The sequence below is a fragment of the Cladophialophora bantiana genome (genome assembly GCF_000835475.1).
Source record: "Cladophialophora bantiana CBS 173.52 unplaced genomic scaffold supercont1.11, whole genome shotgun sequence".
NCBI classification, from domain to species: Eukaryota; Fungi; Ascomycota; class Eurotiomycetes; order Chaetothyriales; family Herpotrichiellaceae; genus Cladophialophora; species Cladophialophora bantiana.
The window spans coordinates 286,119-306,272 of record NW_015971585.1 but is presented as its reverse complement, the minus strand read 5'-3'; the positions used below and the strand labels follow the sequence as shown (position 1 = coordinate 306,272).

The window sequence follows — 20,154 nt, the reverse complement described above, 5'->3', positions numbered from 1 at the left end:
CTTTAAACCCAAACTCAAGTCTAAACGCACTGTCGACGATCGAAAACATTCGCATTAACATTGAAGTGCTTGTAACCTCCATGTATGACCGCCCAGTCAACGGAACCCGAATCGTTATAAAGGTCTAAAGTATTCGTTGTCCAGACGTAACCTACAAAGCGTCGGCAATCACGCACCGAGAACATATTTTACAATTCTCCTTTACCTCGTTCTGAAAGAAAAAACCCCCAACGCGATTATAGTCTGGGACTAGGGCACGAAGGTCGCTCTCGGCTCGGCATGCACGTGTAAGAACGCACAGGGGCTTGTCTTGCAGGTGGTAGTCGAGAAAGGTTTTCTGGCAATGATACAGTAACACTAACACTAATACCAACAAAACAGCAATCGTACTAGCAGTGATAACGCTGTGAGATAGATCACTAGAGTTGATAAGAGAAATGTAGGAGAGCGAGATAGGTTGTAGAAGAGGCGTAGAAAGTCTTAGTATAACTAGTGTAACAAGGAAAAGTGGCTGTGTTAGGCTAGTATAGGGGCAGCAGGAAGGAGAATTGGCTAGTCATATGTCAAACCAAAAAGGACGAAGAGTGCAGCACAGTTCACAGTGCTGGCAGCGTGCCATTCTTTACAGTTTGACAGCGTATTCTATGTTTTTGCTGTCGTCTACCTATTCCTGAGTATTTTATCAGTCCTTTCCCACTTCTCAATGCCACAACCGTGCTAGGTGCTCGCTGCCCTAGCTGCTGCCTTTCTGGGGGTGGTGGTGTTGCTCTGTCAGCGTCAACCAGCAACGCATTCTCGATTGCCGACCTGCTGGACAGGCCTTTGTGCGTTGTTGCAACGTACATGCTGAACCCTGAAATGCTCCGTTACACCAGGAGAATCATTGGAAATGGGACACTTACCTCTCAGTGGACTGGTGAGTCTGCGATGTATCGTATTCCGCAGTCATGATTATCGCAAATCGTCCGGTCGAAACGTCACCTTCCTCTTCGGGCTTGGAATGGGACTCACCAAGACTGAGAGGGAGCGAGCTAAGTGTGAAGCCTCCACTCCTCCGCACATACATAATACCGCTTCCGCTCAATCCCTCTGCAAGACTTTAGGACAACGAAGCTTAGCAATTGCTTGTATTTATCTCATCCAGACCAAAGTCATCGATTCTGAGATGGCAAAACAACTCACCCTTTCCGATGGTCGAAACCTCGATTACACCATCACTGGAGCCAAAGATGGCTTTCCTCTCATATGGTGTCACGGTACTCCTAGTGGCTATATTCCTATCCCAGCCCTGACTCGAAGCTGTGAGCAGAAAGGCCTCAAATTGATTACTTTCTCTCGTTCCGGCTACGGTGGATCATCTAGGCGGAAAGGCAGGAACATCGTGGACGATGTTGATGATGTGCGGGCGCTCTTGAAGCACCTTGGTGAGGACAAGTTTGTCGTCGGCGGATGGAGCGGTGGCGGTATGGCCCTTTCGTAAACAGCATCAGGCACACACTGACATGAAAACACAGGCCCACACTCTTTAGCCTGTGCGGCGAAGCTTGAAGGCTGCGTAGCTTCGATTGTGATCGCTGGTGTAGCTCCCTACAACGCGGAAGGATTAGACTGGCTTGCAGGCCAAGGTCAAGATAGTGAGTCTCCAATTAACAAGTGCTTCCTAATTCACAGACCTGATGCAACTCGCCAAAGATATCGATGAGTATGCAGCCGCTATGAAGGGCGAAGATGCACTCAGAGAGTATTGTGAGGCGCAAAGACCAGGTCTTATAAGCTCTACGGCAGCCGGGATTATCGAGCAGTTGTCCGCAATCTTGCCGGAGGTGGATAAGCGAGCATTGCGTGAGTCTGCTGAACTTGGATCATTCTTAGAGCAAACCATGCGTAAGTTTAGACATATCGACGACATGATGAGACCGTTGCCGCCACTAACCTCGCTGTACGCCCAGGCGAGGGCCTCAAGTCTTCTTGTGACGGCTGGATCGACGATGACTTTGCCTTTCTTGCGCCTTGGGGTTTCGACGTGGCGGATATCAAGGTTCCAGTCTTCTTATATCAGGGCAGCGAAGACTTGATGGTTCCATTCGCACATGGACAGTGGTTGGGCTCACATATCAATCAGAAGTATTTAACCAATCACCTCGAACAGGGTGAAGGGCACATATCCATCTTCTTAGGCAGGGTCGACACCATGCTGGATGAGATCAAGGCCGTTGTTGATGACAAAACACAATAGAGGTTCAAGGATCCGATTATATAGTCAGGCCTAGCTGGGATATATTTAGACCAATACCGGAGACAGATTTCATATTAAGTGCCACGGCGACACCGGGACTTGCTCAACTGTATACACTCTCCAGGAACTAAAGGAATATCTCTCCTTGTCCGTCTTTGAAGTCGTTCTCAAATCATCTTTCGAGGAGTACATACAACGTCAGCCCGAAGGTTTTGCTATTGTCCCACTCTAGGTTGTGGATTTATCTGCCGGTGCACCACGCATTCGAGCCCTAAGCCTCCAGAATACACCTGCCCAAACTGTCTTAAGAGCCCTTGTACCTCTCGTCATGAGCGACAAGGCGATTATACGTGTGCGGGGTCCAGAGACATCAAATCTGGTGGCGGTAAAGCGCTGAAGAGACTGAAGAGGGAACTTAACATCAAAGATTACCCGAAGTACACGACTCCCATAGAGACGACGGAGGGGTGCACCCTTATGATTTGCCCGGCATGCAAGGCACTCATGTGCTGGGTCCTTCCAGCTGCCTCCAATGCCAGCGAGCCTTGTTATGCTAACATGAACAAAGAGCAGCGTGGTATCGGACTTGGACTTGAGGGTTTGACGTATGGATAAGGCGCGTCCTAATGACTGTTGAATGGTTCCGAACTGGAGACTGCACGATGTCTGTGTGCTGCAGTGTTTCGTTCTCCGTGGCGAGGTCATCCAATCGAGAGGTGCTAATTAGGACTGTAAGACCACAAGTACTGTTGAGGGACGCCCAACTGCTGTGGTAAAAGCGAATGCAAGCAACTCTTTTTGCTGTGGTTCCACCCTCGTCTTCCTTTAAGGGAAAGGGGGGGAGAAAAGGAAGAAAATGCCTAGCTCAGATCCAATGCACCCATGGCATGATTATTTATGCACTAGTAGCTTGGCGGGGCCAAGGTTCTGGTCTGCTATTCGTCGCATCATACGACCACCATCCCAAAATGGGTTCGCACGTCCTCATCGAGAATCAATTTTCGGCAGAGCAAAGCTTATTACTCGGTAAAGCCATGCGTGATCAGAAACAGGCGAGGAGCAATCAATCTTCCCACTCTTTCGATGGCCGCAATCCCCCGCGCTTCTCTTCCCATGCTGTTGGACCTATGCGGGCACAAAGGACGATTCAGGTCCTCAATGTATGTCTGATTGGACGGGCACGGTCGAGGTGCGCGACGTCAGTCCACTTCCCTGCAAAATTTGAGACTCTGTCGTCTAGATTGGACCTGACTTGTTAGGCTCTTTCTTGTGTTCGAGTGTCTCCTTACCTTGAGACTGCTTCACGAGGCATTTCCTGAGACATGGAACTTTGGTCCGGTTAGCGATTCTACTTGGTATGTCAGGGTGCAGGAGGGTATCTTGTTAAGCGGCTCTCTCTAACGCCTCGCTTGGGCGCAAGGTTGATGATATTACCATCTTAGGATTTGATATGCGAGCAGAGGGGATGGGTCGACATTACCTCAACAACTGGGAGAGGTGTACACCGGGTTTCTTCACTCGCAGTGGAGGAAAGTCGACATTTGCCTGATCTCGGTGGTACTACTGCAAAAGCCATGTCCTCCAACGTACCCGAACCAGCTCAGCCTTCCGCTCTTAGCATCATACCACGGAGTTCTTGGCCTCAACTGCTTTTATCTTAGGACCCAACATATTCTCGGGATGGAGTGATGGCCCACGCATGTCGATTCAGCATGGTAAGATCATTGCAGCAAGTACGAGTTCGATTTCCTTTGCGCAAAGCATGGGTCGACTTACCAGCTGCGAAAGCAATAAATCCCACTGGTAACATCCTTGCGAAATACCCCCCTGCTCAACTCTGCTTCGCATTGTCTGCCTGAAACATTGACACTGATGCTACTCTCATCGAAATGCATTCCCATACCCTCGTAATAGTTCTGGTTGCCCTGCATGGGGCAGTCGTGTCAGCCACCGGCCAACTGGTCGAGCAACTGGTACCCCTGGAGCGCAGTCTCTGGGATGGATGGCGTCTAAACATTAAACGTGCCGTGGAAGGCTGTTGCCCGTGTTATCCCAATGGCCCGTCGTCCCCAACCATTAACTCCACCATGTTCGATGTTACTCTTGGCCACGACGAAGATTTGATATGGACCTCTCCCAGCGGTGTGCCAAACAGAGAAATTATGTGATTTGAGTACCACTAACCCAGACTAGACGCTCAGTTGACCACCGTGCTATTCAATGTGATCCCAAATCCGGGACAGAGAATCATTGACATGGAGAAATTCTCCTCCGCACTTGTCACGGCTAATTGCTCTGAACATTTCTATCTGCGGTTCTCGACGCAAAAGACATTCAAAGATGCGAAAGTATCATTTGACTGGGTCAATGGTGGCACAAACCGCACATTTATCCTCGTGGGTGATTCTGCTGTCTGCCACACGGGCAACAGGCGCATTCCCTGGGCCATCAGCCATGCTACCTTTGACACAGCCAACCGAGCTATCCACCTGACTGCAGTTCAGAAGAAGTGGGTAGAAGCAGCCTCAGCTTTCACCATTGATTTCGGCGTCGCCAATCCAGGTCTCCAGAGGCGGCGGATAGGCTTCGATAAGGCAGGAGAGGCTATCTTCGACCTAAGCCACCCATGGCCTACCGAAATGCTTCGCTTTCTGTACCCCAACCCACTGATCAAGATCAATGTGGATTGCGAGAATTGCGGGATACAGGGTGCACTGGCCGTGCACGGGCATGTCAAGTGGACCATCTTTGACGGGTTCGAGATATTCGAGTTGAGGGCAGAGCCTCGTGGTGTCGAAGCCGGTGTCCACTTGAAGATGGAAATGTCAGGCAAAGCTGACGCGGCTATCTTTGATCTGCCTAGCTACAACAAGACAGTGGCAACGATCCCTGTGCCCGGGGGATTCGAGATTCCAGACATCCTCAAACTTGGTCCAACTATGGACGTTGGCGTCAGCTTCGAAGTCGACTCAATCGAGGGCGAGGCAACCATTACTACGGGCGCCACAGCCAGCATACCCGACACCGCACTGGCAAAGGTTGACTTTGCCGTCGACGGCGCCGCGGAGTTTGCGGACAAGAGCGAGTTCTACGACTGGTGGCCAGAGTTCGAGGTCGATCCGTTCGGCATTGACGCCCAGTTGGGTATCGGTCTGAAGTTTTCCGTGGTGTTCAACGTCTCCCTTGGCGTGTCGCTGTTCCCCGGTGAGCTGTTCGGGACCATTCCGGCTAGTATAGCTGGGCTTCGAACCCCCCATTGCTAACGTGGGATAAGACTTCAAACTACCGTGGGTCAAGGTCCCCGAACAGGGTTTCGAGATGGTGCTCGTTTTCAAAGACCCAATCTTCATCTTTGACGGGAGGCTGGGACATAGTAAGTCTCATCAATTCAATCACCAAGATCCAGGAATATATCTTTGGGGATCGAATTCTCCAAAATACAAAAGAGATAGATACCATGGAAAGTGTAACTAACGTCGCATCAGAGGACGGCGGATTCTGCCCTAATGATACAAGACCGAATGGGGTCTCACTCGACGTCAATGTAGGCTCCGCGATGAGTGTCGACGGTGTGATTGAGTTCTGGACGGGTAGCAAAGACTTCCTCGATATCGACCTGTGGGAGGACGACGAAGACGAACAAATAGTGCTCGTGAAGGACTATTGTAAAGCATTTGGTGCCTTTCCTGTCTCGACAACAACATCAAAGAGGATAACAACAACGACAAGCCCCTCAACGACCAAAAGCACTCCAACCACGACGCTGAGAACATCAACCACATCCAAGGTGACAACCACTCCACGATCCACAACTACATCGACAAGAACAACCACAACAACGACATCAAAGGCCCCTTCCACATCCTCCAACCCTTTCCCTCTCCCCTCCCCCGTTCCAGGCGATATCTGCGGCTGGACTGTGAACGTGCAGCCCTACCAATACTGGGAAAACGACCACTCCCTTGACCGATCCTCGTACCTCATGTACGGCGATCAACTGACTCGCAACACCAAGTGCATCACGGTCCAGAGCACCAGCGACATCAGCACGCTGCCCGACCTGAGCACGATCCCCACCGATGCCGAAATCACGTTCGACACCAGCTCCGGGACGACCCCGAACATCGACTCGTGCTGTCTGGCCATGTTTGAGACGTCGAACTGTGATACTGGCCGCAGTTGGAACAAGACGTGTCAACACGGGGGTGGGGAGTTGTTTGTGGACTTTGGAGTCAAGGCTTGGTTGGTGTATAATTGTGTGGGATTGTATACTGAGATTGAGGAGTAGCCAGAGCTTAGGTCGAATCATATTTCCATAGTTTTAGTGTAATCAATGCTTAATAGGTTTTGTATACCTCCATGCTAGTAGGTCGGGAGTTTGTTATGCTTCGCATGGGACCGTGTCTGGAACCACCTTGGACGGAACCGTAAGTGGATGGCCCGATCATCTCCCAGGTGCAACGCCGCGAGAACGAAAGTGGGGTGTTGGGATCGTCCTCTGTAAAGCCAACCGCCGGATTGAGTGTCGCGCATCAACCAGCTAGAGAAAGCACAGCATACACGAGGCTGACAGGGCACGGTTGATTTGGCCTCGTCACCGTAACTTTACGCAGGACCTCGAGTTTGAACACGGGTAGTTTTGCCACCCAGCCTTATGAGGCTGACTTTTGTTTCACTTCCCCGCGCGTGAAGGGCGGTCGGGATGGTGTGGTAGATGCGTGAGAGTGCTGTGTCATTTTTTCCGTGATTTACTCAAGGTTGGCAGCCCCGAGGCGGGTGAGAGGAGGCTCATATCGGGTTGGGATCGAGATTATTTTCATCAGACAGGCTCGGAGCGTATTACAGATTCGCAAAGATTGCTGGCGGCTGCTTGTGCTGATCGTGTTCCCTGTTACCCTAAGTTCAGACTAACTACGTCCGCCCAGACGCTAAAAATGCTTGGCTTTGACGTCATTCGCTATTTGTATTCCTAGCAAAAAGCCAAACCTCCTTGGCTTCGCTGGTGAGCCGGTTTCTCCTGGCCCGCTTCTGCCCCCTCTGTCCCCTCTGCCTCTTTGCGTCATTCTTTCATTCTTTTCCCTTGGTTGCCTCCTCACATCATGGCGACCAGTAAGGCTATGAGGCAGGCTGCTGTTACCATCACATGCCAGAGACTAGGCCGGGCTGAAGCCGCAGACAAGGATGACACCCTGGAAGTTGCCGTGGACAGGGCGGGCACCGACGGAAGCGAGCTTGGTTCTGCCGTTCCAGATGTAATTGAGCCTCCCTGATCTGACCCCGATGAGGACGTTCTGCTCAAAGTCGCGGTGGCCGCGGGTGTGATGGTGGTAAGTTGCCTCCCTGCTGACACCCCATTCCGGCAGTTCTTGTACGACCAGAGATTCGTGGTGACGACCGTCTCCAGGAAACAAGAGGATGAGCCGTCGATTTGGCACCTGTTTGCCAGGCTGATGATGTTTGACTGGCAATTGCAGCTGAGGATATCCGACGCGGCTGTGTAGGATGCAGTACAGCCATCCGTTAATTCACCAAATCGAATGCAGTCGTTCGCAACGGAGTTACAGAAATCCTGGTCAATCGTGATTGATGGCTCCGCTGCTACTGGAGTTGTGACTGTATACGTGATTACTTCGTCGCAAGCCGAATGCCAGAGAGTGATGAGCCCGGTGCTCGGATCCTCAAATGTAGGGTCGAATTCATCTCCTGCATAGCAGAGCCTGAATTCTCCTTCGCATCTGTGCCCCCGTCAACCCTCAAATTCTGCCAATTCTGCGTGTTTACTTACCGCACAATGGCATCAAAGACGGTTTGCGGACAGTAGCAAGAAGCGGCAGCACTGCCACTTAGGCTGTTGCAAGCATTGAGCTTACTCGCAAAGTAGTTGCAGTTTGAAGCAGTAGTCAAAGGTCCAACGCAATCTGAAGCTTCGAGCGTAAGTGCCTGCGACGACGCAAGTGCTGCAAACCCAACGCTCATTAGCGAGTATACGCTGAAATGCATTTTGAAGCTCTTTTGTCTGATCTGGATGTGTGGGAATCAAGAAGGACTATCTTATATTCCCTCAACAAGCTTGAGGCGTTCGTCTCAGCCGTTCAACAGCAAGGTTTGCCTTTGACTTTGTGCCCCCAAATTCTATCCCAACAAGGACGGCTGTTTCTGGATGTGGCGCCTGTCGCTGTGCTCGGCGCTTTCGTGTATGCAAGAACGGCTGTGTTGATTGTCTTGGTTGTTGGCTCTGCTCTGCTCCGAAGGCCTGTCCCCCATCTACCCGGCATGCTGGGAGAGCCTCGAAATTGGAGTGCAGGGCCAAAACAACAAGGTTTCTGGCTTTCGTCGAGGTCATGTGGCAGCTTCCACCGACCGTTGCCTTTTCTGACCCTGTGAACCCGTTGCCTTACACACACAGGTCACAGGATTGGGAGTTGACAATAAATCAATCGCCGTCAGGCTAGCGAGCCTTCTACCTATTTTGTTTTTGTCCGAGCAAACTCGCACCTGTTTCGACCTCGATTTCCAATCACTGCACAATGTGGAGATCGTGGTCGCTGAAGTCCTGGTCGTTGATTGTTATTATCACAATTGACTGTGCCATCATTGCTGTTGTCGCTGTTCTGCTTACTTTCTCGCAGAAGGATGATGGATTTGTCTCGGTCGCAGATCAAAGCGTCTCGTCATCTGGATCCAGCCAGCAAATTTCATGGCAACAGGGTCTCCTATGGACAGCATTGCCCTCGGTTCTTCTTACGCTGTACCGCTTCTACTATGATTCTGTTGTCACCGCACTATTGAACGAGGTTCCATTTGCTGAGTTATATTCTGACAAGGGGACTTCGGTCAGAAAGTCATTGATGCTGGACTATCGAACCTATCCATCGATATACGCTTGGGTTTTTGCTTTTCGGAATCGACATTGGCTGCACGGCTCCAGCATGCTGCTTGGGTGGATTGTCTCCTTGTTCATCGTCCCTTTCTCAGCTCGGTTGATGGCTCCAAGCTACGTCAATCTCGACCGTCAGACTCCAGTATCATTGACAACAATCTTTGACTCTTCCTCAATCAATTCATCTATCGACTACAGTTCAATACTTGACACTGTATCAGCGGCGAGAGTTCATGGTGGGAACCTCCCCCCTTGGACTGACGGAGAATTTGCATTCCCAGCCGTCGACCTCTCTCCAATGTCTGAAGATCCAAATGGCGTGAGCGTAGCGCTCAACATCCAGGCCTATTCGGCATATCTCGAATGTCGAAGTCTCACAGACTATCAGATAGATCGGCTAGATGCTGATGAGGGTTCTACAATCACCTTCTCCGCTACCGACAGGGGCTGCGATGTTGAGATTAAAGGCGGCGTGAGCGGGGGTTCAACGACCTACCTTAAAACAAGCTCGAAATTATTCTGTCCTGGCGGTACCGGATTCAGCCGACTGGTTGTGTTTATCGGATCCTACGACGGGGATGCACCGTATTTACTATCAAACCTCAGCCTCATTTCCTGCATGCCATTATACAGGATGACGCCCGGCTATCTCAACATCACAAGAGCAATCTCGAATGCTCCACTATTAGCGTTCAGTCCGGATGAGGAACATACCAGTGACGCTAGGTTTGACACCTGGGCATCATTCGAGTCAGATTTGCAGAATGTCCAGCGCTTCACCCCTGGATCACCCGATTTTACTTCGTCTCTAGGCACAGTGGTCCTGGCTTACTCCCGAATGAAGTACCCTAGCAACTGGATTTCTGCCGAACACATGATATTGTCGATCTCCACGATTTTCACCACTGTTTTTGCCTTTCTCGCGGCCACCGTGGCGAATAAACCGACTTCAGGAGTGACGACAGCGTCCGCCACGCTTACGTCGTCCGAGAACCGACTCCACGTCGTCCCATGGATCGCGTACGCGTTCTTTGCCATCTTTGCCATCTTGGTCTTCCAAGCCTCTCTGACCCTTCTGCATGTTCGGCGGCATCCCACCTTTTTGCAGGAGGAGCCGAAAGGGCTCCTGAGCAGTGCGGACATTGTCTCAAACAGTCCGAGCCTCGACCGAGTGGTAGCAGCGGCTCAAGCTGACCGAGAATACAAGGGCAGGATATGCGCGTACATGGAGAAGAGGTATGACATCGACAGGACCAGGTGCTGGGTGACACGCGATGGGTCAGACGAAAACACCATCGTTGTTAATGACCTGCAACCGAAGGAGGCTAAAGGGAGTCGGAGAAAATGGGTTTGGGGGATTCCTCTAAGAAACCTCTCGCGATCCCGTGTCAAATGATCCGGTTGTCTCCTCTGTGATGTGAGACCACGGGTTGCCTTGAGGAGCGGACGAATTGCAACGTATGCGATATTGAGCTGTACCGGTAGCCAATGGAGGCTTGCTTGACTGTTTGCCATGGAGATCTATCCATTTTTCCAGAGCCCGGTAAGGACTTTGTCTTCTATTGCAGCACCCTTTCTGGGAATACCGTAGATCACGGAGAGAAGAAGTAGTAATTGCAGTGATTGAACACGATTTGTTGGCGACGTTAATTAGTTTCTTTTCAGGTCGAGCAGAATGTCGCCCGTTACATTCGCCACCCCCTGATTAGTGCCCAGCCTTGTGCAGGGTTGTGATGGATCTCCTCTCGCGTGTTTCTTGTTGCTGCTGTCGCAGAGACTCTAGTCTAATTAACAATGGCTAATGTGTGATACATGCTAATAAATTTGGAAGGTGCTGTTGGTGCCGCAAGCCAAGCCTAGCTTCACCTTACATTGTCGGCGCCTCGCCGCCACACACAATTCCTGACCAGAACCTGAACAGGACTTGAAACTGAACCACCACGGACAACCGAATTCGCACTCCAAAGCCTGAAGAGATTCACCTCATGGATCCCAAAGCCAGACGTCCAGACCGCTACGTTATCTTCTCCCTCATTACCCTCCTTGTGGCAGTCATTTTAGGCGCACGATGGTACTCGGTTGCTCAGTCGCAAGGTTCGGTGGCCTTGGAGGTCAGTACCTCTATCATCAACCCTCTGACAGCAGACTTGAGAGAGCTACAGGGCTTGCTTGGAAATGGGACTTTGCGAAGTGTTGATCTGGTACGGTTGTATACAGACCAGATTCAGAAACATGACGACTATCTGAACGCAATGATCAATTTCAGACCATTACAGAGTGTCCTCAAAGCTGCTGAGAGGCTTGATAAAGAGCGATCTGAAGGGAGCATACGAGGCCCTTTACATGGCATCCCAATTGTGATCAAAGTGAGTTCTGTGTCAGTCATAAATGACTCGGGACTGACCGCTCCCTAGGACAACATTGATACACACCCCGAACTTGGCTTTCAGACCACTGCAGGGAGCTATGCGCTCGCGGATTCCTGGCCGCAAAAAAATGCCCGCATAGTCGACTTGGTACGTTCTACTCCGAAGAAGCCACGCAACAGCACCCGCTGATAGTCTTGACCACGCTAGCTGATTGCGGCCGGAGTCATAATTATTGGCAAGGCGAATTTGAGCGTATGTGAACTCCGTGCAATAATCGTCTCACTCATTGACATTATCTAGGAATTGTCAAACTACAAGTTTGTGCGACCACAAGCGCCCAGGGTTTCTGCGACTGACAAATGGTGTAGGGGCCAGAATATAACAAGCGGCTACTCTGCTGTTGGCGGCCAAGTCCAGTCCGCGTACGTCCGTGGCGGCGTCGATCCAGACGACGGCAGCAACGGTCATAGCGTAAGTCTGTGGGCGGATACAGATATGGGTGAGTTCTAACCATATGAAACCAGAATCCGTCTGGATCCTCTGCTGGCTCAGCTGTCGCGGTTTCAATGGGCTACAGCCCTTTCGCCATCGGCACCGAGACCGACGGCTCGCTCGTCCTACCAGCAGCCAGAGCCGCACTGTATACAATCAAGCCGACAATCGGCCTGGTCCCGCAAGCAGGAATCGTCCCTATCTCACCAAATTTCGACACAGCTGGCCCTATGGCTAAGACTCCCTATGACCTGGCGGTGCTCCTGGATGCAATAGTTGAACCCGAGCGAAAGCTTCCAAGCTATACCTCTGCCTTGACACAGAGCTGGGGTGATATTTCTGTTGCTACACTAGATCCCCAAGTCTGGAGACTCCCGGATTCCTGGATGCGACAAGTCGAAAACGCAACGCAGCAAATGGTTCGCTCGTTCACGTTTCAATCTGCTTCCTTCCATAAGCTAAGTCATGAAACAGAACAGAGAGATCCGACGGGCGTACGCCACAATCGAGACACTGGCTAAATCATATGCGGGCAATGTGCCTCTGATCAGTCACGATGCCTTTGATCTAAACGGCCAAAACAGTGAGACTGTAGTTATCGGTAGGTGATCTGAGAAGCGCACCGTCGGTATCCTGAACTGATGCGACGTTCAGCTGCCGACTTTGTGAAAGCTATTAATGCCTATCTCGAAACTCGAGTCAATTCCACAGTTCGGAACCTGAAGGAGCTCATCGAATTCAACGAGCAACACGCGGAGTTGGAACTTTCTCCCTGTAAGCTGGGGAACACCACTTCTTCCCTACCTTTCAATAACATGCAGGCCAGATTCTCCGAACCAGGAGCGCCTAGTACGAGCTTACAAACAGTCGATCACTGCGGAAGAGTATGACGCTCACTTCAAGCACCTCCGAGATGTGGCTAGAAATAAGGGCATAGACTTTATTCTCGACACGTATAGAGTTGACTTGATCATGGCACCAGCGGATAGTCTGCTGATCAACTATGCAGCTTGCGGTGGTATGTATGAAACGCAATCCCTCTCTCACAAGCGTCGATGCTAAAGCCTCCAGGGTATCCAATTGCCACATTGCCACTGTCGTATCTCGACTACAATGGCAGACCATTTGGCCTTTCGGTAATTGCCCGTGCCGGTCAAGACGCGCTGTTGATCAAGGCCCAAAGCGCCTGGGAGGCTACATTCGGCGCCCGGAAACCGCCTTCAGCCATGAATTGCACCTCGTCGAAACTCTAGGCGAGCGAGAAATTCCCGGCTCCTGATCGGGATTGCCGAAGCAAGTCATTAAGTTGGAGTTTCCAGTCATGATCAGTACAGACACTCCAGGAGATGTTTTCTTCAGCATCTGTGGCAAAGATATCCGGGCCCATTTGTGGAGAATACTTCGAGCAGACACAACTAGAATTTTAGACAGGCTTTGAGATCTCGGCGAGGCTGAGCCCCTAAGAAGGTGGCCAAAAGGTACCTCCTAGCCGGCCAACACCCCAAGAAAATGGGCATACTTGGAGTTGCCAACACACCTGGCATTTTCCAACCGAGTAGGGATGTTCTCCAGATAGGCAAGATCCCCATCCATGCTATATGATTCATTCACTCCACTCTTAGATCCTGGAAGATGACGCTCGTCCCATCCTCCGAGGATGTCAGAAAGACCCCGATCACTGGTCCAGTGAAATCCGGGCCCACCAGATCCATCGTGTCAAACGGATCGAATTCGGTGGCTCCGCCGACTGTGTTGAAGGAGAATGTGTACGAGTCTTCTCTGTACTCCAGTTGCAGCTCGATATCTTTACCTGCAGGACATTCCTTTCGAGTGAGTCGACGAATCTCTTTCGGACCGTTCATGATTTCAAGGACCATTTCGCCGGTCAGCATGTCGTGGTAGATCCTAGCATACCGGAACTCGTCTTTGTATATGGCGAGGCCGGTTTGGCCGGCTATACCGCGAGGCGGCGCCAGGAGGACGACGTGCGATCGACCATCAAGCATCCTCTGTCGTTTTCCAACGAACGATACTTGACCCCGCGCGTCCGATAGGTCAGCCCTGCTAGATATCAGCTCGACCGTCCTTCCGTCAGGGGAAATCTTGTGCTTGCGGAGATCAACGTCGCGGATATAGCAGAAGTCCACCAGGGGCTCGGAGCTCAGAGCACTTGGCTTGCCGACTTTCCTTCTGTAGACAGCTTCATGAGCCATCTTCACAGGTTGCAGCGTTGGCCAGTCACCCTCAGGCCACGTAGCCGGGGTGACAAATGTTTCACGTCCCATAATATACCTCTTTTTCGGGTCCTTGCGTACCCCGAGACAGACACCCCACCATTGGCCTTGCTTATCGCAGAATAAATCGCAATGTCCGGTGTGCTGGATGTATTCGTGTGTTCCACTTGCGGTCAATATGGGGTTGTGAGGGTTAGGTTCGTATGGGCCGTACAGATCCTTGCTCCGAGCAACAGTGATCATATGGTCTTCAAAGGTGCCGCCTTCGGAAATGACCAAGTACCACCAATCATCCTTTCGATAGATGTGAGGTCCTTCAGGCCAGATGCCACCAGTGCCTCTCCAGATGAGCTCCTCACCACTGAGTTTTGAACCAGTCTTGACATCGATCTCAAACATCTTGATCGTTGTCATTGGACCGGGGGCTGCAGAGCCGTGCAGATATGCCTTTCCTTCTTCATCCCAAACGAGACTGGTGTCGATACCATCAAAGTCGAAGAAGACAGGGTCACTCCACTTATGAGAGTAAATGTCAGTTGTCGTTATAATGAAGTTCTGTTTGCTCTCGCCCTCGTCGTCACCCTCGCCTCGAATAATGTTTGTGCAAACGACATAAAATGTCCCGTCACGATAGCGTAGGGTCGGCGCATAAAGGCCGCCTGTGGCCGACATGACCTCTCCCCATTCGCCTGGTGGACTGTGTTTTGTCTCAGAGGCCTTGAGACTGAGCTGTTCGCGGCGATTGAACGCGTTTGCTGTTGAGAAAAGTATCAGAACCCATATCACACTCAGCAGGCTTGCACGAGATTCTCCGAAGCTTACTTATGTGTCGCCATGACACCAGGTCTTTTGATGCATAGATGGGGAGGCCCGGAAATATGTGGAAGCTGGAATTCACGAGGTAGTATGTATCATCGACGAGGACAATGGAAGGGTCCGGCGCGAAGCCAGGGATAATTGGGTTCATCAGGGGACTGTTCGACTGAACGGTCACCAAGGGCCCGGCAAAAGAAACTTGCAGATTCACGCTGGCCGTACGAGTCCCTTCTTCAACGGGCCCCTGTCTACGTAAATATGTCCGTTTTAGGGTGCCGAGCAAAATGATCTATCATCCTAGCAGGTGTGGCCAACGTTGAGGCATTGTACAATATTCCTCGCAACCCCGTGGCTGAAGTCTTGACCACCGCTTTGGACGACGCTGCACCCGACCTTGGCTGCAAGGTTTGGAGCCCAGAATTCAGCCTGAATGGCGCTGAGTCTCCCTCCAAAGTACATTGTCGGAGTTGTGCCGCTTATCGGATTTAGAGCGATACCCGGAACTCAGCCTTGCGCCCCACGGGGAATATGGCCCTCGACATCTCGGTTCGATTGGCTCCTATGTGTTCTCCTTTCCCAGGTTTCAGGCTAATAACCTCCAAGTGTCCATGCAACAGTCGTCCACAGACCACATCAAGCAACATGTTTTCAGTAAGAAGCCGGTGGTTCGCCCGGTGGTGGCTTCCCGGTGGCTTCCCGGTGGTTCCCCGACTTACCTTTTAGCTCAGTTCACCTCTACGATAACATACACTTCCGGTCTGATACTGAATACACTGACCCAACTGGCTGCGACAAGTGGCGGTACTTTTGCGTCTTTGACCACACTCAGGAGTAAAACAAATCATCTGAGATGGCCTCAACCGGGCCAATTAAGACCTCGGTTGTTGATTTCACTCTACAAAGCACGCGACAATGGAGACCAATTCAGGCAGATTGGACTCCTCTCAATATCATTTATGGCCACTACCATAACTTGGTAACAATGCTTCATGCCCCTTAGGTCTTCACCCTGTCTAGCATTCCAGAATTCTCCTCGACTCTCACTTGCTTCAATCACTGTCTTCCAGACTGCACCAAAATGGCAAAAGATCCCCAGCTCTTCGTCCCTCCCAAGGGCCACTTTGTCCTTGCAGGCAGAGTCTTTCCTCGGGTCAAATGGTGGAAGTCCTCCACGATGAGATGGCTTTACTTCTACATCTTTGCCTTGATATGCACCAACACTGCCAATGGCTATGACAATTCGATGATGAACGGCCTGCAGTCCCTTCCGCTATGGCAGACCTATTTCAACCATCCAAGAGGTTCGATTTTAGGCTTGTTCAATTGTGTCATGAGCGCTGGCGCACTTGCTGGTCTCTTGTTCATTCCATTCATGCTCGATGGCCTCGGGAGACGAACAACCCTGACCATCGGTGCATCCATCATGCTTGTTGGTGTTGCTCTTCAGTCTGCCGCACAAAGCTTCGGCATGTTCGTTGGTGCCCGATTTATCCTGGGTTTTGGCGACATCATTGTCAACTGTGCCTCGCCACTTCTGATCGCTGAAATTGCCCCAGCACAAGATCGTGCTCTGCTGGTCACCATCCAAGCCGCAAACTACCAATCTGGAGCCTTCATCGCTGCATGGGTCACCTATGGCACTTTAAAGATTAACAGCAACTGGGCCTGGCGAGCTCCCAGCTTGATTCAAGGTGTATTCACTGTGTGGATGTTGGCAGTCGTGTGGTTCATGCCAGAATCACCTCGTTACTATATCAACAAGGACAAGTCTGAAAAGGCTATGCAGGTGTTGGCCAAGTACCACGCCGACGGCAATGAGCACGATGAGGTCGTTCAGATCGAATACACCGAGATTGCCACTGCTCTGGCGCTGGAGAAGCAGCAGAAGAAGACTTCATCTTTCTTGGACTTCTTCAAAACCAAGGGCAACCGCCGCAGGCTTATCATCCTTATTTCAGTCGGTCTCTTCTCGCAGTGGTCTGGAAATGGCTTGATTAGCTATTACCTCAACCTCATCCTGGATAATATCGGCATCACTGATCCCAATCAACAACTCCTCATCAATGGTGGCATCACGACTTTTAGCTTGGTCACTAACGTGGGTTTCTCATTCTTCGTCGACAAATGGGGTCGCCGACCGATCTACCTAATCTCGACCGTAGGCAGTCTCGTATCTTGGGTGATTTGGACTGTCCTGGCCGAGCGCTACACTGCTACCAAACAGCTCGCCTATGGGAAGGGAAATCTGGCATTCATATTTGTCTACACTCTCTTCTACAACTTCAAGTACGTGGTTTCCTATCCCACTGCGCTCCGAGACCACAATTAACCCGTCTCTTTAGGTCTGGCCTGATTGCATCCTACACCACCGAGATCCTCCCGTATAATCTACGTGCCAAGGGCTTTACCATCATGGAATACGCACTCTACGGCGCTCTCTTCTTCAACCAATACGTCAACCCGATTGCCATGAATGCACTTGGGTGGAAGTACTATATCGTCTATTGCGTTTTCCTGCTCTTCGAGGTCTTTATTATCTACTTCTTTTACGCTGAGACCAAGTATCTACCACTTGAAGAGATCACCAAGATCTTTGATGGAGAGGACGTGGCCGCTAAGACTAACGAGAATCTGGGTGGAGAGAAGGTGATCAACACCGCCGTACATGTTGAGGAGATCAGCTCCATGAGCAAGGCATAAGGAAGCGCACGACGTTGAGAACAATATGGTGCCTTAACCTGGGAAAGCCCCAAGCTCACACGCTATCCAGGCGATACGAATTGGCCTGCGGGCACGGGCCTCGTTGGCAAGGCTGGACCGTGTTCCATTGTGACCTGAGAAGAAACAGAATCAAGACATATACCTCTTCGTGGACACATATTTTCAACTTCCACTAATTCTTTTGTAGCCAACTTTGCTATCATTACTATAGCTGCCAGCCTGAGCAATAATAGCTCCGAAGGCGCGAGAGCACAACTAAAAGCAGCGCCGTGCAGAATCAGACTCAAGCCATGACTCCCGTAAAACGGCGGGTTCTTGAACCCGAAAAGGGAGTTGGATGTTTCCTTCCGCAAGCTACTGTCGTCAGTGGCGCGAGCCGTGAAGTACGTCGCCGTTCTTTTTTCAATGATACCAACTTTCCTCTAACCCTTATGCATGAAACTGCAACATGAAGAAACTTGTCTCTTACTCTTCTCGCTTTTGCATCTCTGTTCCTCATGCCGTTCAAGCTTCCTCCCTGCTAAGGATTCGGTCCTCTAACAGAATACCCATACTACCCCTAGCGCAATTGTTCAGCACAACTCCCTCCTTCTCACAAAAGAATCGTGTGTTTACTCCTTTTCGAACTCCGCCCCAATTCCACGATGCCCTCCGCCTCGTCTCCGCCAACAACACGCTCATGTTGGCCCTCTTTACCACCTCCACATGTACGCCCTGCCGCACGATAACGCCACTTTTGACCTCCCTCGTCGAAACTCGACCACCCTCGCCGGAAGATAGATACTCGTCTCTCGCTTTTGCAGAGATCGAACTGGACTCTCCAGATATAAGCAACGGCAACATGATGGACCTTGGAGTGGAATACGGAGTCAGGAGCATGCCTACATTAATGGGATTCGGGGGTCGGAGAGCGGAAAGAGTCACGGAGCGACTGGTCGACACGAGGATGTTGAGTAACGAGAAGGCAATGGCAAAGTGGGTTGACGAAGAGATGAAGAAGGGTGACCCGTCTCCCAGTTCGAGCCAAAGTGGCGGTGGTGGATTTCTTGCGAGGATTTTCGGGCCCTGACAGCCCGGGATCTGCGGTGGAGAATCAGCTATTGAACAATGCCCAGCGATTGGCGTACTGGCCGTGTTCTCGCAGGATGATGCAGGGTGATGTGCTCCTCTTGACGACGCGCGTGGGCGCTTCAGCTGCCGAGATTCGACAACTTCATTGCGTCAATTTGGGACCGTATTGTTTCTACCACTGAGGCAGCATCCTCAACCCAGAACCTGTGGTTAGTTCTACCCCGATTCAGCCCTCCGTCAACCACAACCTCACATTTCCGCCGGAGACGAAAGACCATATTTTCTGCTATGGCCAGAAGAGACCTCCGAACGCCATACCGTGAGGCATGAGAAGCGAATGAACTTCTGGAGTTTTGCATGGTTGACCGGTGATGCATCAGAAGCAGGACCAGCCATGCTCGACGTCGATGTGGTGAATTGAGGTGGCACCTAGTCTTCAATTTGGACAAAGGTGGGTCAAGCCACCAGCGAGACTCATAAGGTAGGCACCCGACAGGTGTCCCAGAGGACTAGCACTGTCGCATCTGCGAGTTAGCGGAACGCTGATATAAACACAACGTTAGGTACAAAACCATTGATTCGATACAACATATAACCTCTACCATCTTGGAACACTGCTATCTCAACCCCCACTTTCGTCCAGATCCTGGGCTGCCGATCGTGATTCAGATAGGACGGTGAAGTCCTGAACATTAGAGGGACTCGCATGGCTTGAAGCTTGGTGTCGTTCACTCGCAGGAGCTTAGTCTGATGGACCACACATCTTGTTAGATGACATATTTTGTTGATTCCTTCGACGATGCTGTGAGTTGCATAACGGGTAATTCCTGTTATTTGACTTGCGCCTTTGGGGAAACAGCTATGCGCTTTTCCCGCCTGCCATGCTACGAAGTGGATATGGCAACTTCGAATGTTGCTGGCCAAAGCACTACGCTATTCCATTAACTTCCAGCTCGAGCTACTTACAACGGCTGAGGAATCCATCAAGCTGACAGCTACGCCACTCCGACTTGCAAAGGTGAAGCAGCAGTTTTGACTACACGACACGTCTAGCAGCTGTAAAGCATAAGAAAGAGCCCTCCAACGAATCTGGCATCACCTGTGTCTACAGTTCTGATTCCTATCTATATAGGGAGGCGGTAACATTCATTCTTCTGTCGAAGGATGATGTGGCGTGCGGTGATCCAGGGCTCGGGCCGAGCCTAACGCAACGGGTCTTCGCCATTCTATTGGTGCTGCGGAGTTATCGGGACAGAGCGGCGAGAGACGTGAGATCAGCGTCACCCTCGGCCTTGTTCGGAGACAGCGCTTTTCCTAAGGCCGCAGGGCTTGCTC

General features: G+C 51.1%; 8 protein-coding genes across 8 annotated transcripts; 6 read left to right on the top strand and 2 right to left on the bottom strand.

Moving 5' to 3' along the window:
• Nucleotides 1–1,165: 1,165 nt before the first annotated feature.
• Nucleotides 1,166–2,236, top strand: Z519_07536 (uncharacterized protein; the record flags this gene model as incomplete). Its single annotated transcript, XM_016765269.1, has 4 exons — nt 1,166–1,463; nt 1,515–1,634; nt 1,693–1,884; nt 1,950–2,236. 4 exons carry the CDS (start codon nt 1,166–1,168, stop codon nt 2,234–2,236), a joined length of 897 nt encoding a protein of 298 aa, XP_016618238.1.
• A 2,087-nt stretch (nt 2,237–4,323) lies between these two features.
• Z519_07535 (uncharacterized protein) lies at nt 4,324–6,524 on the top strand (the record flags this gene model as incomplete). Its single annotated transcript, XM_016765268.1, has 4 exons — nt 4,324–4,378; nt 4,430–5,467; nt 5,511–5,609; nt 5,722–6,524. The coding sequence occupies 4 exons, from the start codon at nt 4,324–4,326 to the stop codon at nt 6,522–6,524; spliced, it is 1,995 nt and encodes a 664-aa protein (XP_016618237.1).
• Nucleotides 6,525–7,389: 865 nt separating this feature from the next.
• On the bottom strand, nt 7,390–8,236 carry Z519_07534 (uncharacterized protein; the record flags this gene model as incomplete). Its single annotated transcript, XM_016765267.1, has 3 exons — nt 7,390–7,697; nt 7,766–7,971; nt 8,022–8,236. 3 exons carry the CDS (start codon nt 8,234–8,236, stop codon nt 7,390–7,392), a joined length of 729 nt encoding a protein of 242 aa, XP_016618236.1.
• Nucleotides 8,237–8,763: 527 nt separating this feature from the next.
• Nucleotides 8,764–10,512, top strand: Z519_07533 (uncharacterized protein; the record flags this gene model as incomplete). The annotated part of the gene is made up of 1 exon (XM_016765266.1): nt 8,764–10,512. The coding sequence occupies one exon, from the start codon at nt 8,764–8,766 to the stop codon at nt 10,510–10,512; it is 1,749 nt and encodes a 582-aa protein (XP_016618235.1).
• A 589-nt stretch (nt 10,513–11,101) lies between these two features.
• On the top strand, nt 11,102–13,230 carry Z519_07532 (uncharacterized protein; the record flags this gene model as incomplete). The annotated part of the gene is made up of 9 exons (XM_016765265.1): nt 11,102–11,482; nt 11,531–11,632; nt 11,693–11,737; nt 11,786–11,956; nt 12,010–12,396; nt 12,452–12,578; nt 12,632–12,751; nt 12,804–12,995; nt 13,049–13,230. 9 exons carry the CDS (start codon nt 11,102–11,104, stop codon nt 13,228–13,230), a joined length of 1,707 nt encoding a protein of 568 aa, XP_016618234.1.
• A 354-nt stretch (nt 13,231–13,584) lies between these two features.
• Z519_07531 (uncharacterized protein) lies at nt 13,585–15,178 on the bottom strand (the record flags this gene model as incomplete). Its single annotated transcript, XM_016765264.1, has 2 exons — nt 13,585–14,966; nt 15,034–15,178. The coding sequence occupies 2 exons, from the start codon at nt 15,176–15,178 to the stop codon at nt 13,585–13,587; spliced, it is 1,527 nt and encodes a 508-aa protein (XP_016618233.1).
• Nucleotides 15,179–16,105: 927 nt separating this feature from the next.
• Nucleotides 16,106–17,727, top strand: Z519_07530 (uncharacterized protein; the record flags this gene model as incomplete). Its single annotated transcript, XM_016765263.1, has 2 exons — nt 16,106–17,313; nt 17,370–17,727. The coding sequence occupies 2 exons, from the start codon at nt 16,106–16,108 to the stop codon at nt 17,725–17,727; spliced, it is 1,566 nt and encodes a 521-aa protein (XP_016618232.1).
• A 469-nt stretch (nt 17,728–18,196) lies between these two features.
• Nucleotides 18,197–18,817, top strand: Z519_07529 (uncharacterized protein; the record flags this gene model as incomplete). The annotated part of the gene is made up of 1 exon (XM_016765262.1): nt 18,197–18,817. One exon carries the CDS (start codon nt 18,197–18,199, stop codon nt 18,815–18,817), a length of 621 nt encoding a protein of 206 aa, XP_016618231.1.
• Between the last annotated feature and the right edge of the window lie 1,337 nt (nt 18,818–20,154).